At 37.0% G+C, this 15,463-nt stretch overlaps 1 protein-coding gene across 2 annotated transcripts in view; it reads left to right on the plus strand.

Annotated features, from left to right (window-relative positions):
- NAV3 (neuron navigator 3) overlaps positions 1 to 15,463 on the plus strand; it is a 374,287-nt gene that overhangs the window by 213,769 nt on the left and 145,055 nt on the right. For both annotated transcript variants that reach the window (XM_023194757.3, XM_023195381.3), the window contains exons 10-12: positions 762 to 870; positions 1,544 to 1,927; positions 10,066 to 10,185. In XM_023194757.3, the coding sequence (XP_023050525.2) occupies positions 762 to 870; positions 1,544 to 1,927; positions 10,066 to 10,185 (613 nt within the window). The remainder of the gene's footprint in view (positions 1 to 761; positions 871 to 1,543; positions 1,928 to 10,065; positions 10,186 to 15,463) is intronic.

Here is a 15,463-nt window from a genome sequence, read left to right on the forward strand (position 1 = left end):
CAGAGGAGTGGATGGTTCTGTCTCGCTGGCATTCCAGGTGCCACTGGGGTACCAAAAAAAAAAGCTCCTGCAGCTAGCTCAGTGTCTGCCCAAACGGCTGCCCAGTTTTGTGCTTGAAACCCAGGCCCTTGGTGATGTAGGCACCCAGTGGAATCTCCTGGTGTGCAGTTTATAAAGACCCTGGGAAAAGCATAGTATCTGGACCGGATAGTTCCGTCCCTCAAGGCACAGTCCCTCACAGCTTGCCTTGGCTAGGGGAGGGAGTTCCCCAACCCTATGCACTTCCCAGGTCAGGCAACACCCCACCCTGCTTCTGCTCACCCTCGGTGGGCTGCACCCACTGTCTGACCAGTCCCATTGAGATGAACACCGGCCTTCTGTGTTGATCTCACTGGGAGCTGCAGACCGGAGCTGTTCCTATTTAGCCATCTTTCTCAGGTCATAATCATAGATTTTTAATTAATCCCAGCAACATGGATTGGTAAACAGCATATTTCCAAGTGATTTTTTTTTTTTATTTTAAGGTCAAACCTACAAAGTGTTATTGTGTTATCACCACTTAAAATTATTACTTGTGATACTATATTTGTATCTATTCACATTTTATTTGTAGAAAGAATTATAATTTGTAGATGATAATAGTTATTTGAAGTGTATTACATATCCTTTTACTTTTAAGAAGAGGTGACTTATCTATGTATACAATTATTTTGAGGATAATAAATGTCATGAATAGTAAATTTATCATGTTGCTTTCCTAGGTGAAGACCCTGAAACAAGAAGAATGAGAACCGTTAAAAACATAGCAGATTTGAGGCAGAATTTAGAAGAGACTATGTCCAGTCTTCGTGGGACTCAGATAAGCCACAGGTTTTTTTCAATTCTGCATATATTTGAGCCAATAAAAAAAAATAATTACAAACAAACGTTTAACTTTTCTTATAATGACAGAGATGGGATTTCAGTTTCCCCTTACTATTTCCTCTCGTTTTATATGAAAATTGATTCGTAATTATCCTTAAACTGAAAATTCACACATATACCTATTTATCTTTTATCTCTATCTCTATCTGCTATCTATGTCTTTTTCAGTATAACCTCCAGTTCAATGGAATTAGTTACTGCAACTACCACCATCACTGTTAAGTGGATTTGTAATACCTGTCCTAGAAAATAGTGGCACAAGTTGCACTTGAAATGCATCTAGGCAGGGTGGTAGGGAGACATTCAAGCATAATTGTAGTTAACTTTCAGAATAGGTCTGGGAAGATTACAATGAGTTAAGGATTTGCTGAAAATGTAAAGCAATATGTTGTTTTACCCAAGGTATACTGATGGCCTTTCTTTTGAAAACAACCAAAAGCTGTAAAATGTATGCCCCTTTCCACAGCTTGACCTCACAATGAGCATATAGTTTAGCTTTCAGGAAGATGACATGTTTATAAGACATGACCCTCAACTCTAGCCTGTTCTGTCATCATGCATTCTAGGTTGTGGCCCTAAGTGAACCAGAGTTTAGTTATTTCTCCATTTTATTTGACAGCACCCTGGAGACAACATTTGACAGCACTGTGACAACAGAAGTGAATGGAAGGAGCATACCCAACTTGACAAGTCGACCCACCCCCATGACCTGGAGGTTGGGCCAGGCATGTCCGCGACTTCAGGCGGGAGATGCCCCCTCCCTGGGTGCTGGCTATCCTCGCAGTGGTACCAGTCGATTCATCCACACAGACCCCTCGAGGTTCATGTATACCACGCCTCTCCGTCGAGCTGCTGTATCTCGGCTGGGAAACATGTCACAGATTGACATGAATGAGAAAGCAAGCAGTGACCTGGACATGTCTTCTGAAGTCGATGTGGGTGGATATATGAGTGATGGTGATATCCTTGGGAAAAGTCTCAGGACTGATGACATCAACAGTGGGTAAGTGGCCTTGTTCTCCATCAGCATTGTGTAAAGAGGGGAGGTGGTCTACTAGAATGCATTCACTATAAACAAATGTGTAAGTTTTCCCAGAAAGTCATGAGAAAATATGAGATACCTGAGGTTATTCAGTGTTGAAGGGCCCTTCCTCTGTTAATTCATGGAGACTAAAGAATCCAGATTTCTATAAATTCATTATAAGCCACTAAGTTTTTCTGTTGTTGAGAGAAACACATGTGGCTTCTGTTTTTCAGAGTGATTTTCACATGCTTCTTAAGTAACAGATTTTGTAGTGAAGGACGTGGGAAGGAGACAGGAGGAGTTTTGCTGATTTGCTTGATTTTTCTTCTTTTTTAGCTTGTCAGAAGCTGCGTGTAACTGCTTTGAGGACAAATATTTTCTTACTGTCTTCAATTATGCACCCCCAATTGAACTTGAGGGAAAAATAACTTTGGAGTTGAAAGTTTCACTCTGTCCATTTTCTTTTGGTGGTATCAGATTTCAATACATCTCAGACCCTGTTTTTCCTCTGTGTCCTATTACATCCCAAAACATGTTGTGATTGTAAAACTCTCAGAGTATATTAACAATTTGGGATATTTGACTTAATCAGAGAATAGGCCCAAAGGGAGGCAATAGGATATTCTATTAATAATTGTAATTGCCATTTTGAGCATTTCCTGTGATGTACTATGCTCTTGTTAAGTGCTTTGAAGATACTGTTTTACTTTACCTTCTCACCACCAGTAATGCTTACAAGGTGAATGTTTTTATACATGTTCTATAGATAAGGAAACTGAGTCTAATTGGCCCTGGCTGGGGCCTAACGCTAGTGAAACGGCAGACCTGCATTAGAACTCAGTTATGTCTGACTTCAAACACAGGCTCAGTAATATGTGGAAAAGCTTCCCAATTAACTTCGTCTATAAACTTTGTGTGAGTCTGGATTTTGACCTACTCTTTGTCTTTATGTATCTGAGAGGACCCATGTAGGAAATAACTCTTCTATATAAGTGACCTTTCCTGACTTCATTCATGAAAAGTTTATGTTTGAATAGTGACACGACCTAAAAAAAGAGTACAAAATAGCTTTTGATTAGATTTAGAGCTTTGCTCTGATATCCTGATACCTACTAGTCCATTCCTGGTATCCACCCTACCTGACTTTCTAAAAATTTAGAATTATAGAGGCTAATTATGATTAATTAAGATAGCTTGTTCATTTGCCACTGGATTCGGAGTGCCTCATTTGAATCTCTCCCATTCGCTATCTGTGGACCCCTTGGGAACCTAATGTATCCAAATGAGTTTTTGTCATCTAAAATAAGGATAAAATTGTACCATCTTCATGAAGTTGTTAGGATCATCCCCAAGTTTAGTTTGCACAATGCTTGGCATGATACAAGCACTCAATAAATTTATCATCCTCTTTATCATCACTATTACATTTATTATCATTAATAACCATACCAATTTTTGGTTGTTGTTAGTTATAATGATCATGTTTGTGTGTATGTAACGTAGCTTAGGAGGCAGTGCCCAGTTCAGAAAACATAATGGCAAAGCAAGAGTGTGTAAGGTACACTCTTTCTCCCATCTCTCTCTTCTTTCTTCTCCATTCTTTCCACTCTATCCCCTCTTCTCTTTTTTTCTCAATCTCCTTAAATGTGGACAGATGTGTGAATTCAATTTTATATTCACTATTCAAATATATTTGTATGGCTAATTATATACATAAGTATACCCATATATTATATATAAAGATATATATACAAAGGCTGGGCACAGTGATTCATTCCTGTAATCCCAACACTTTGGGAGGCCAAGGCAGGTGGATCACCCATGGTCAGGAGTTCAAGACCAGCCTGTCCAACATGGCAAAACCCCATCTCTACTAAAAAAGTTAGCCAGGCATGGTGGCATATGCCTGTATTCCCGGCTACTTGGGAGACGGAGGCCGGAGAACCACCTGAACCCGGGAGGCAGAAGTTGCAGTGAGCCGAGATTGCACCACTGCACCACTCCAGCCTGGGTGACGGAGTGAGACTCCATCTAATATATGTATGTATGCATATGTGTATGTATGTATGTGTGTGTGTATATATATGTGTGTGTGTGTATTTGTATGTATATATACCTGTGTGCACTCTATATCATTATTCGTGGTACTTATGTTCTATGGAGTCACCACAAACACTGCATTAGTGAATACTGAACTGTTGTCCCTAGTAGAGATACAGATTTTGGTTCCTGTATTTGGCCACAATATTTTTGTCAACTGATCAATACATAACCTTGCTTTATGTGTGTCTCTCTTTAAAGACACCTTATTTAATACATACTACTGATTCATTCACATGGAACTCGCAGCTAACAGCGCCATAACTCAGGCCTGAAAGGAGCTTATCCAGTGCATATTTTATCTGAGAGACACATTGAAGACTTCTTGCAATTAGGAACATAATATGACACTTCAGCACCAAGTTTGGGGGCCTTTTTAAACAGCACAATTCTCAGCATAAAAACACAAAAAGAAGGTGCGGTGCAGTGGCTCACACCTGTAATCCCAGCACTTTGGGAGGCTGAGGCAGGCAGATCACGAGGTCAGGAGATGGAGACCATTCTGGCTAACATGGTGAAACCCCGTCTCTACTAAAAAATACAAAAAAAAAAAAAATTAGCTGGGTGTGGTGACAGGCGCCTGTAGTCCCAGATACTTGGGAGGCGGAGGCAAGAGAATGGCACGAACCCAGGAGGCGGAGCTTGCAGTGAGCCAAGACCGCATCACTGCACTCTAGCCTGGGCCACAGAGCGAGATTCCGTCTTAAAAAAATAAAAGTAAATAGACACACACACACACACAAATGTGGAAAATGTGGCACTAAATAGGCCGTAGAAGAACATTTGTTGTGATATTAGAGCTGATACAAGAAGGCAGAGTATCACCTTATTTAGCTTTAGCTGGAAACGTCTGAGACTCATTTTCTTCGCTGCTCTGTTCCTATCCATAAATGACTGTGAAAGTGCTATGAGTTTAGATTTTGTGGTTACATATAAATTTTAGCAAGTAGGCAACTTCACGAATATAGAATTTGTGAATAATGATGACTGACTGTATATACTCACACTCATGTAGAATGTTTAGCTGGAGAGTGACAGCATATCTTGGGAGCAGTTTGAATAAGAAATCAAGGGACATCTACAATGCAATATGTTGGGAATTTCGAAAGGTTTATCGTTATAAAAATTGAGCTAAGAGTTCAGAATGAGGAGAAAGTACTAAACCCTCACATGAAATAGAAAGGAGTGAATAAGAAAAAGAAACATTTTAGTTCTATTTTCTGATTTAAAAGCTATAGACAAAGGAAATATATTTAAAATACATATATAAGAAAAGTACAAACTTAGAAAGTATAAATTATTCAGAAAGCTTGCATAAAATGTAATTTTCAGAATCAGAGGGACAGCGGATTAGATGATATTGATGACTTTTCTCTTAACTGAAAGTCATGGAATGTGAATATTGAAAGATAATATTTTAGAGATAGGCACTATTTTGACAGACCTTAACATCATTATGCTAAGAAGTTTAAACTACATTATAAGCTATGTAAAATACTGTATCTTAGAGATTACTAAATAGTCATAGAACATGGAATGAGGATGGTGATGGCTTTTGAAAGGCCACTTTATGGGAAATAGGCAAAGCAAATTTAGGGGAGAAACTCTGGGGTTCGATTTCAGGAACTATTGCAAGAGCTCTGGCTCACAGCTCATAAGATTAGCAATATGGCAGTGGCATTTGTAGGGATAAAATTAGGAAAATAATGGATATGGGCAGCCCTGCAAAGGAAAAGTTTACAGAGCCAGAGATAGACTACCCATGAGGGCATAAGGCAGGCAAGAATTAAGATACCTCCATTATAAGCACAGGAGATGAAAAATTATACCGTTAGAGAAAATTAGCAGAGAAAGATAGCGAGCAAGAGAGAGAGGATTTTTTAATGAGAAAGCAGAGTGAGGAGATGATGAATTTGGAGTTAGAGATGTGGAGTTGGAGACGGTCGGATATGAAGATTGTTTCTCTAGGATAGAGATCTATTGTATCTCATCTCAATAAAAGAGAGTGGGAATTGTGGGAGGCATTAGGGTTCCTGGGAAAAGAATACAGAAAGAACAGGGATCATAAGCTGATCATAATCATAAGCTGAATTATGTATACCTGTATATGTCTATTAAAAATATTTATCGAGTTCATCCTATGTGTCAAGCAGCATACCAGGCACTGTGCATTCAGTAGTGAATAATACAGACGTAGTACATGCCCACATGTGACTCACATGATATATGTAGCCGTCCAGTTATTCAGTAAATTAATTATAATATGCACAATATGCACACACATGGGTATACACACACACACACACACACAGAAATATTCTTAAATAAGTAGTTTTAAATGTTTTTTAACAACTGAGTTCTACATATAATAATATATGTTACAGGCATATTGTACTCACGAGCATTTTGTATTTTGCAAGAATACATGCAATATATGCAAGAATATAAGAATAATGTGTTAACTATATTAGTTAACATTAATTTCTAAAACAGAGAAATCTCAAAATCTCAGTAACTTAACACAAAGAAGCTAATTTGTTCTTCACATAAAACCCTCGCTGATGTTTCTGATCTTCACTTGGGGAATGCACTCCACGTAGTCATTCAGAGAATAAGATGGATGGTAATTCTGTTGTTCCCCAACCAGATTTCCAGTGTCACCCTAGGCATTGATATTCAGCAGGCAAATGGCAAAAGAGGGGAAGAACCAGGGTGTGAGAACATTTTGTATGTATCAGGCCTGAAAGTCATGCATATGAGTTCTGCCTACATTCATTTGTCTAGAACGGCTGCGTGACCACATCTGACTGTAAAAGAAACTAGGTTATATGGTTCAGCTGTGTGCCCAGGAGAGGGAAATTGGTTTGATGACATCTAGCTGGTCTCTGCTTAACTCACTAATTTTTTAAAAAATACTGTTATAGCTTTTGTCCTTCCTTTTTGATTCTGCTTCATTTAAAACATGATTCAGACTTCTTGTTTCCTCTATTTTTGTTCCCGAACGTCTTTCAGAAAAGTCTTGGATAGTCTCACAAATGAGTCCATTTAAATATGCATCGATGGTCTACATGTCGTATGTTAATAAGTAAAAATACCCCAAATCCTACATGAAAACTTCCCCTGGTATTATTTGCCTGTTTACTCACATACAATTGTTCTTTCATATGTTAGAGTACAGGACACTGAAATTTAAGTCATGACTCAGTTCTCTAAGATCTGGTCAGCAGGTGATGGGGCTGGTCTCAGTTCAAGGTTGATTGTGCGAGGATATCCAAGATGTGTTGAGCTTTCTATTGCTCATTAGCCTATGCAGTGTGCACTTGTTGGCTGACGTAGAAGGCAGCCCCAGTATCTCAGCCTAGAATTAAAATGTGAGAAGATAAGAGGGCTAGAGATATCCCAGGGAAAGTTTAATTTGATGGTGTTTTCTTTAAGTAAAGGGGGCTTATCAGTGTTTATGCTGGCCAGGTGTGGCAGCTCATACCTGTAATCGCAGCACTTCAGGAGGCTGAGACAGATGGACCACCAGAGGTCAGGAGTCTGAGACCAGCCTGGGCAACATGGTGAAACTCCATCTCTCCTAAAAATACAAAAAATTAGCTGGACATGGTGGTGCACACCAGTAATCCCAGCTACTTGGGAGGCTGAAGCAGGAGAATTGCTTGAACTCGGGAAGCAGAGGTTGCAGTGAGCCAAGATCTCACCACTGCACCCCAACCTGGGTAACAGAGTGAGACTCCGTCTCAAAAAAAAAAAAGAAAAAGAAAAAGAGAGAGAAAAAAAAAGTATTTATGCTATGAGTCATGAAAAAGTTGAATCATAAAGTTAACTCTCTTTTGCAAATGTTTAAAAATATGTTTTACAGATTAAAGGAACAAAAGGCTCAATAAAATAGTAATGAATGAAGATGTTTAGGATTTTCTAATGTAACCACAAAGAATGTCTTGAAGTCATTTAAATGGGAATAAAGTTTCATTTTTTCCGTGTACTCTAGGTGTAACTCAGAACATTAGTTAATCAGCATTCTGAGAATTCAAAATTTCTTGAAGCATGCGAAGTCTTATCTCTTTCTCCTCTTTTTGAAATTACTTTAAAAACTGGGGGATATGAATCTGTCAGTAATTAGGAATTAGTCAGAGAAAGTCCTCTTACTCATAATGAACCTCTTTGAAAAGTCTCTGTTTATAAAATAGAAAACACCCCGGAAAATTGGGATAAAAGTTGCATATTTTAATTTGGTGGAATTTTAAGTTATCTTCAGATGTCACGGTATAAATAGTTGAGCCAAGAATATAACCTAAAATTCTACTTTAAGTCACATGACCAAACACAAACTAATCTAAGAATTCTGTGGAGTAAAAATTAAAATTAAGGCACAGGAGTGAGGGGTAGATATACTTTAATCCTGCTTCTGCCTTGATCCTCCCTCATTTCTCATTTAGTAAACTTTGTGATGACTGAAGTATGCATAACAGTGTGTGAAAGGTCAGAGTTACTTGAGCTGTATTAAAAAGATCCATCTTTTGCACCAGAGATTCCTAATCTTAATGCTTCCTCTAATTTCATATTCAAGATATGAGCTATTTTAGTGACTCTAGAAACTCTAATGCATAAAATAGCTAGTATTTTTAAAGATAGTCAGTATTTATATGGTACTTATAATGTGCTAGACAATGCTCTATGCATGTTATATATACATTAACTCATTGGTAGCTCAACATCACTGCAAGAAGTGAGCATATCATTACCGTCTACATTTTACAGCTGAAGCAATTTATATATAGCTTGTTTAAGTGACTTACCTGAGCACACACAGCTAGTAAGTAGCAGCACTATAGTTGAACCTAAGCGGTCTGGCTCTGGTCTACATTCAACCATCCTTACACACTGACCTTAGGAAACTGCGTGTCTACATGTAAGGGTTTCTCTCCTAGGTGCCTGATTTTTTTCCAAACAATCATTAAAAAAAGGTTCACAGCAATCATTCGTTATCAGCATGGATTTTTTACCTAGCACATTTAATCTGAGGGGCATCTTTTAATGTTATCTATGCTTCTGTAAAGGAAGATGCTGAACTGGAGTTTCTTTAAGGGAGTGGTGAGGATCACTTTAGATTCTCTGTGTACCTCTGCAATTACAAATTAGCTGATTGTGACTGACAGCAGCTGATATGAGATATTAAATATAAAAACATAGAATTCTAGGAAGATGGCTGTATTAATGTGTTCTCACTCTGCTAATAAAGACATACTTGAGACTGGGTGATTTATAAAGGAAAGAGGTATAATTGACTCACAGTTTCACATGGCTGGGGAGGCCTCACAATCATAGCGGAAAAGCAAGGGACATATTACATGGTGCACTGCAGGCAAGAGAGCTTATGCAAGGGAACTCCCATTTATAAAACCATGGGATCTCGTGAGACTTATTCACTACCACGAGAACAGTATGGGGAAAACCACCCTCATGATTCGGTTGTCTCTACCTGGCCCCACCCTTGACACTTGACACATGGGGATTATTACAGTTCAGGGTAAGATTTGGGTGGGGACACAGCTGATTTTGACAGTGCTGTGACAGCAGCTGATATGAGATATTAACTATAATTTAAATATAAAAACAGAATTCTAGGAAGATGGCAGATATGGTGGAAGTTTAGGCTTTGATCCTTGACTCCTATGACCTCTTCAAAAACAATATTTCAAAAATGAAATTTTCTTCCTTTTAATTTTCTAAGGGTTATATTATCTGCAAGTCTGTTCATAATATTAATAACAAAAGAGAAAAATAGGTTCTATGATAGGCTAGTTACTTGTTATAGTCAGGAATATTGATTTCCTAGTAAACTTGAAAAAATATTTTAATTATCCCTGGTGAGTAGAATGTTTACACAGAAAAAAAAGATAATAGAATATATTTGAGTAATTATTGAAAATTGTGAACACCGTTTGTTTAAGTTAAATTGTACAGTTGAGTTGATTTTATTTTCTGTGGATTAATTAGACATTTCTTTTCAGGTACATGACAGATGGAGGACTTAACCTATATACTAGAAGTCTGAACCGAATACCAGACACAGCAAGTTCCCGGGACGTCATCCAGAGAGGGGTTCACGATGTGACAGTGGATGCAGACAGGTAATGCTATCAGCATATATGATGGTGAAGCGTGCATGAGGCAATTTTATAACAAGAAAATAAGAGAAACTCCTATTAAATAGTGTAAATCAATGGACTTTTTATTTTGATAAATAATTATTTTATTTTGATAAATAATTCTTTAGGGATTTTTTTTTTTTTTTTTTTTTTTTTTCTGTGAGACAGAGTCTCCCTCTGTCACCAGGCTGGAGTGCAATGCTGCAATCTCAGCTTACTGCAACCTCAGCCTCCCGGATTCAAGTGATTCTCCTGCCTCAGTCTCCTGAGTAGCTGGGACTACAGGCACGTGCCACCATGCCCAGCTAATTTTTGTATTTTTAGTAGAGGTGGGGTTTTACCATGTTGGTCAGGCTGGTCTCCATCTCTTGACCTTGTGATCCACCCGCCTCGGCCTCCCAAAGTGCTGGGATTGCAGGCGTGATCCACTGTGTCTAGCCTATTTTGGGATATTTTTAAAACTAAGATGATTTTCTTTACAAGGCTATTGTAGCTCTGTAATACCGAAAATAAATGTGTGGCTAGGGAGATTTTTTTTTTTAATTTCAGGTAACATAGTTGAAAATGTTAATATGTGTAAAAGCAAAATTACAAACATAGACTTATTTTCCTTATTAGAAAGAAACTCTGGTTAATAAATTTCATTCAGTTCAGATATCCTCAGATTTACCTGGAAGCTAACGATACAAAGATTAAAACATATTTCAAATCATCTAGCATAATAGGCTTGTTGCTTTTCTTGAAGGTGTTGTAAACATAGAAAAACTCTTTCTTTAGACTTATTTTTGCTTCTTTATTGCCTCAAATTTCTTAAAGACGTGTGTGTGTGTGTGTGTGTGTGTGTGTGTGTGATGAACTAATTATTTTGCTGGAAATTGCTCTGCTGATTTATCATAATCATCACTGTTTAAGAACATTGCTTTGGTAATATAATGTTGTAATATACATTTCTGGCCTGATTTTGCTCCTTCTTTACTCAAAATTTTGACTTTGTTGTGCAGGAAGGGATTGCATATTTTCAGAATTATTATATCTAAATACCTAGAGTAGTTGTTTAATTCAGCATTTATGAGAAAGGTAAAAGGTTAAGGTACAATGTACTCACGTTCTGAAATAGGAACTATATACAATTCATTGTGCATTTTTGTACAGTCAACTCCAAAAGCTAGATACCCAGGGAATTCTAATATTAGTCTTCAGTTTCTCCTTACCCACAGGCTGTTGATATCCTAACTCATAATGGTTAGAACAGTCTCAGCTCCTACCCTGTCTGTATCCTACTCTCCTAGCCTACATACTCTGTGTGTGTGTGTATGTGGGTGTGAAGCATGTGTGTGTGAAGCATCTCCCCACCTGTAATGTAAGTCCACGAGTGCAGAATTTTTGTCATATTATTTATGTGTTGAGTTTTAACAAATGTTTGTGGAGTGAATTAACAAATTACTGAATATAGGCTATTTATTAATTAGGCTATATAGTGATATAGACTGGCAATCGCATCTAATTAGAGTGGCAAATGAGCTCCAGAAAGAACCAAGGCACTATAAGGATGTTATGAAAGAGAAAAATGGGTTATGTGAAAAATAGTGATAAGAGGGAAAGAATCACAAAGTGTGGGCCACATTTTGAAACTAATGACCTATTATTCTATTACTGTTAGCTGAAAGTAGAACATTATGGGAGGGAAGATCTGCTAGTTTTTGGTAAAGGAGGTTGTGATGGCAGAACCAAGAAATGAACACAAGGTGACTTTGGTTTGGGGACAGTGGGATAATCAACTCTCCTTGCTTCATCAGGGCCCCAGATTGGGCTCTGGCGGAGGAACTCAGAACAACATAAAGACCTAGATAGGTATCTAATAAGTTGGGACCTGTGAAAGCAGTGCCTCTTAAAGTGTATAACCTGGACCAGCAGCAGCAGCCGCAGCCATTGAAACTTCGTAGAAAGACAAATTCTCAGCTTTATCCAAGACTTACTGAATTAGACTATCTCAAGGTAAGACCTGGTAGTCTGAACTTTAGCCCTCAAGGTGGTTCTTAAGTTCAAACATCACTATATTAAGTTGAACAAATAGATGCCAGGCCTACAAACACATAAATGCCTAGCATAAATATTTAAACATTAAAAATGACATTTCAGAGTTCTTATTTACCCTATTAGTGGTGTTCTGTCAAGAGAATGAGAATATTGATATGTTAGAATACACTGATGACACTAATTTTTAAATTAAATCAAATAATGACTTATTATACCTGAAATAAATTGATTCAGCTTGGTAGATGCAGTTTTTGAAGATGATGTAAATGGTTTTTAAAAGAATAATTTTAACTTGAGCTGCTTGTATAAATTAAATTGCAATAAGGTCATAGTATAAATCCTTCTATTAGCAGAGATAGAAGGTTTTTTAAAAAATTACAGATAAGTCTGAAGGTCTTTTAACATCTTATATTTGGAAAGTGACTTGGGATGTATATCATTTTAAAATACATGGACTTAAATGTTGTAGTTGTATGACTCAGTTAATTTAAAATACTTTCTTCTATGAAAAATTGTTTCAAAACATTTTCTAAATTCTGTTACTCATTTCAAGTAGGATAGGCAAGAACAGATATAAGATACTACTTTTTGTTCAGGTTTACTAAAAAAAACTACTGTAATAGAGATCATATAAAAACATGTTTCCTGTCTATTTGTCTTAACCTTTTAATCTTGGCACCTTAAATTTGACATAGTAGGAATTAGAAGACAATTGCAGAAAATGTCAACTGGGGAAATTTTATTCTACTAAAAACTATATCCATACAACATAGCAAATCACATTTTAAAGGCCAAAAAGTCTTTCGTAGCAAATTTTCTGATTATTTTCAAAACATATCTTCTCTCTGCTCCTGCAGCATGCTGTTGATTTTTCTGTTATGCAGTCACGTAAGTAATTACATGTTTACATGTCTGCTTCACTCATAGAACATGAAACACTTAAATGTAGAATAATATCTAATCCATCTTTGTATCACCAGTAGCCAGCATACTGTAGGAACTCAATAAATATACCAGATTAATTGTGGAAATAACCATATCAGCTTATAACACATAGAAATGTGAGTTTAAAAATAAAACAATTATACATATCAAAAAAATTGTATACCATTTTTTAAAGACCTTTCAGATGTCACATAGTTTGGACTTTTCCTGTGTTTCTTGTATCATAAGACAATAGTAGATGTTCTAAGTCAAAAATCAGTTTTCTGGGGTTATATACATTTGAAAAAACGGAATATCATATCTGTTCTTAGAGAGTAATGCTGGATATTAACATATCAAAGGTACAGAGAAGTCTTGAGGTTCAAAGTACAAATCTGCTTAATTTTATTTAATTCAGTGTTCCATGTGCTTTTTCACTGATTCCTTCACTTTTTTCTCTTATAATAATTAACTGGTTCCTGTAGCATTTTATGAAATGTTGATTTAGTTGAATGCCTTCACTTGACCAATATAATAATAGAAACTGAGAAATATTTATTTACCCAGGAGCATGCAGCTAATAGCACAAGGATTCAGGTCTTTTACTTCCTATTTTGTGGTTCCCAACTACTTTTGTCAAAGGTCTTTTAAATAATATGAAACATATTAGTGATTGATTCATTATAGAAAATGGGTAAATGGTAAGGCTTGCAACAATTCACTGGCAAAAAAGCTTAAAAGCCAAAAGAAAACAAAAAATCCACAGCATTTTTTTTTTTTTCGTATTCTTTCTAAAAGCTGTGTAAGTGCAAAAGCAAAGAGCCATAGCACAATGGCAGCCAGCCAGCTAGCTAGGATAGCAATGGACTTGAATTGTTTGTATTGTTGTAGTGAAGGCTATAGCTTTCCCTTTGATCAACTTCTGGTTAAAATGTGATGGACAATAGAGAACTGAATTCCTCTTACCAGCACATTAAAAAGGCCCCAAAGGAAAAAGGAAGACTTTCAGCAGCCATCTGTAGTGTATTTTAAATATTTTATTGCCTAAAGATATTGCAGTTCATTTACTTTCCATATCAATCCAACACCAACCCCATTTCTGTCTTTACTTGACAAAAAAAATTACAGAATGGGTATAATCCTTGTAGATATGTTGGAGACTCTCCAGCAACTTCACAGATACATTTATAGCAGGCAGTTAAATATGTGGGTTTTATACGTTGTGTTGGGCTACATTTAAAAGGTACATTTTGGGGGACTGCAGGATGTTGTGGTTTTGGCCTTTATTAACTCCTATTATTGTTCTTACTCTAGCTTCTATGCTAACAATCACAAATATTTGATAAACAAATATATGATTACTTCCTAAGTGCCTGTCATCATAATAGCACCTTGGGAAAAAATAAAACAATGTGGGTGAAAGTTCCTTAGTTTAATGGTAAGAGAGAGTAATGTAAACAAAGGCCACTCATAATAGATGTCTATACAATGTGCCTTAGAAGCACCAAAGAGAAACAGTTACTCCTTCCTGCGAGTATAAAGGAAAGACTTCAAAACGCAGTAGCATTTAAGCAGGGTCTTAAAGAAAGCATACAACTTTTTGACATCCAGCCTGGGAGAAATCAGAAGGAATGTGGGGAGTGAGAACATAAAGGCATAGAAGAGTTTGGTGTGAGGAACCAATAATGGGATTCTGAAGTGCACTGGGAATGTGGTCAAGAAGACAAGGAACAAAGGACGCGGGGGCCATACTAGGGTGTTTGGACCTATAGGTGATAAGGAGCTACTTTACTAAGTTTAATTAGTTTTATGTCACTTTAAGGCAAGAGCACATGCTATGATCATTGTATTTTAAAAGGAACTCTCACAGCAATGTAAGAATATTGAAGAGGGATGAGATAAAGACAGGTAGAGTGCTTAGATAGTGACTAAAATAAATTAGATGAGCACCTAACTAAAGAACGGCAGTGGGAAAGGGGACTGGGGACACCACCTATTTCTAGAGGAACTTGGGTTTTGTCTGTGTGTATGATACTCCTTGGTTTTCATAACTAAATACCACAGATTGGGTGACTTAAACAATAGACATTTAGTTTTTCACAGTTCTGGAGGCTAGAAGTTTATGATCAAGGTGTCTGCAAATTTGTTTTTTTATGAGAACTCTTCCTGACTTCCAGAGAGTGGGTTTCATGCTATATCCTCACATGGCCTTTCCTCTCTGCTCCTGAAGAGATCTATCTGTCTATCTATCTATCTATCTATCTATCTATCTATCTATCTATCTATCTATCTATCTATC

Source organism: Piliocolobus tephrosceles, chromosome 10 (assembly GCF_002776525.5).
Source record: "Piliocolobus tephrosceles isolate RC106 chromosome 10, ASM277652v3, whole genome shotgun sequence".
Classification (NCBI taxonomy): Eukaryota; Metazoa; Chordata; class Mammalia; order Primates; family Cercopithecidae; genus Piliocolobus; species Piliocolobus tephrosceles.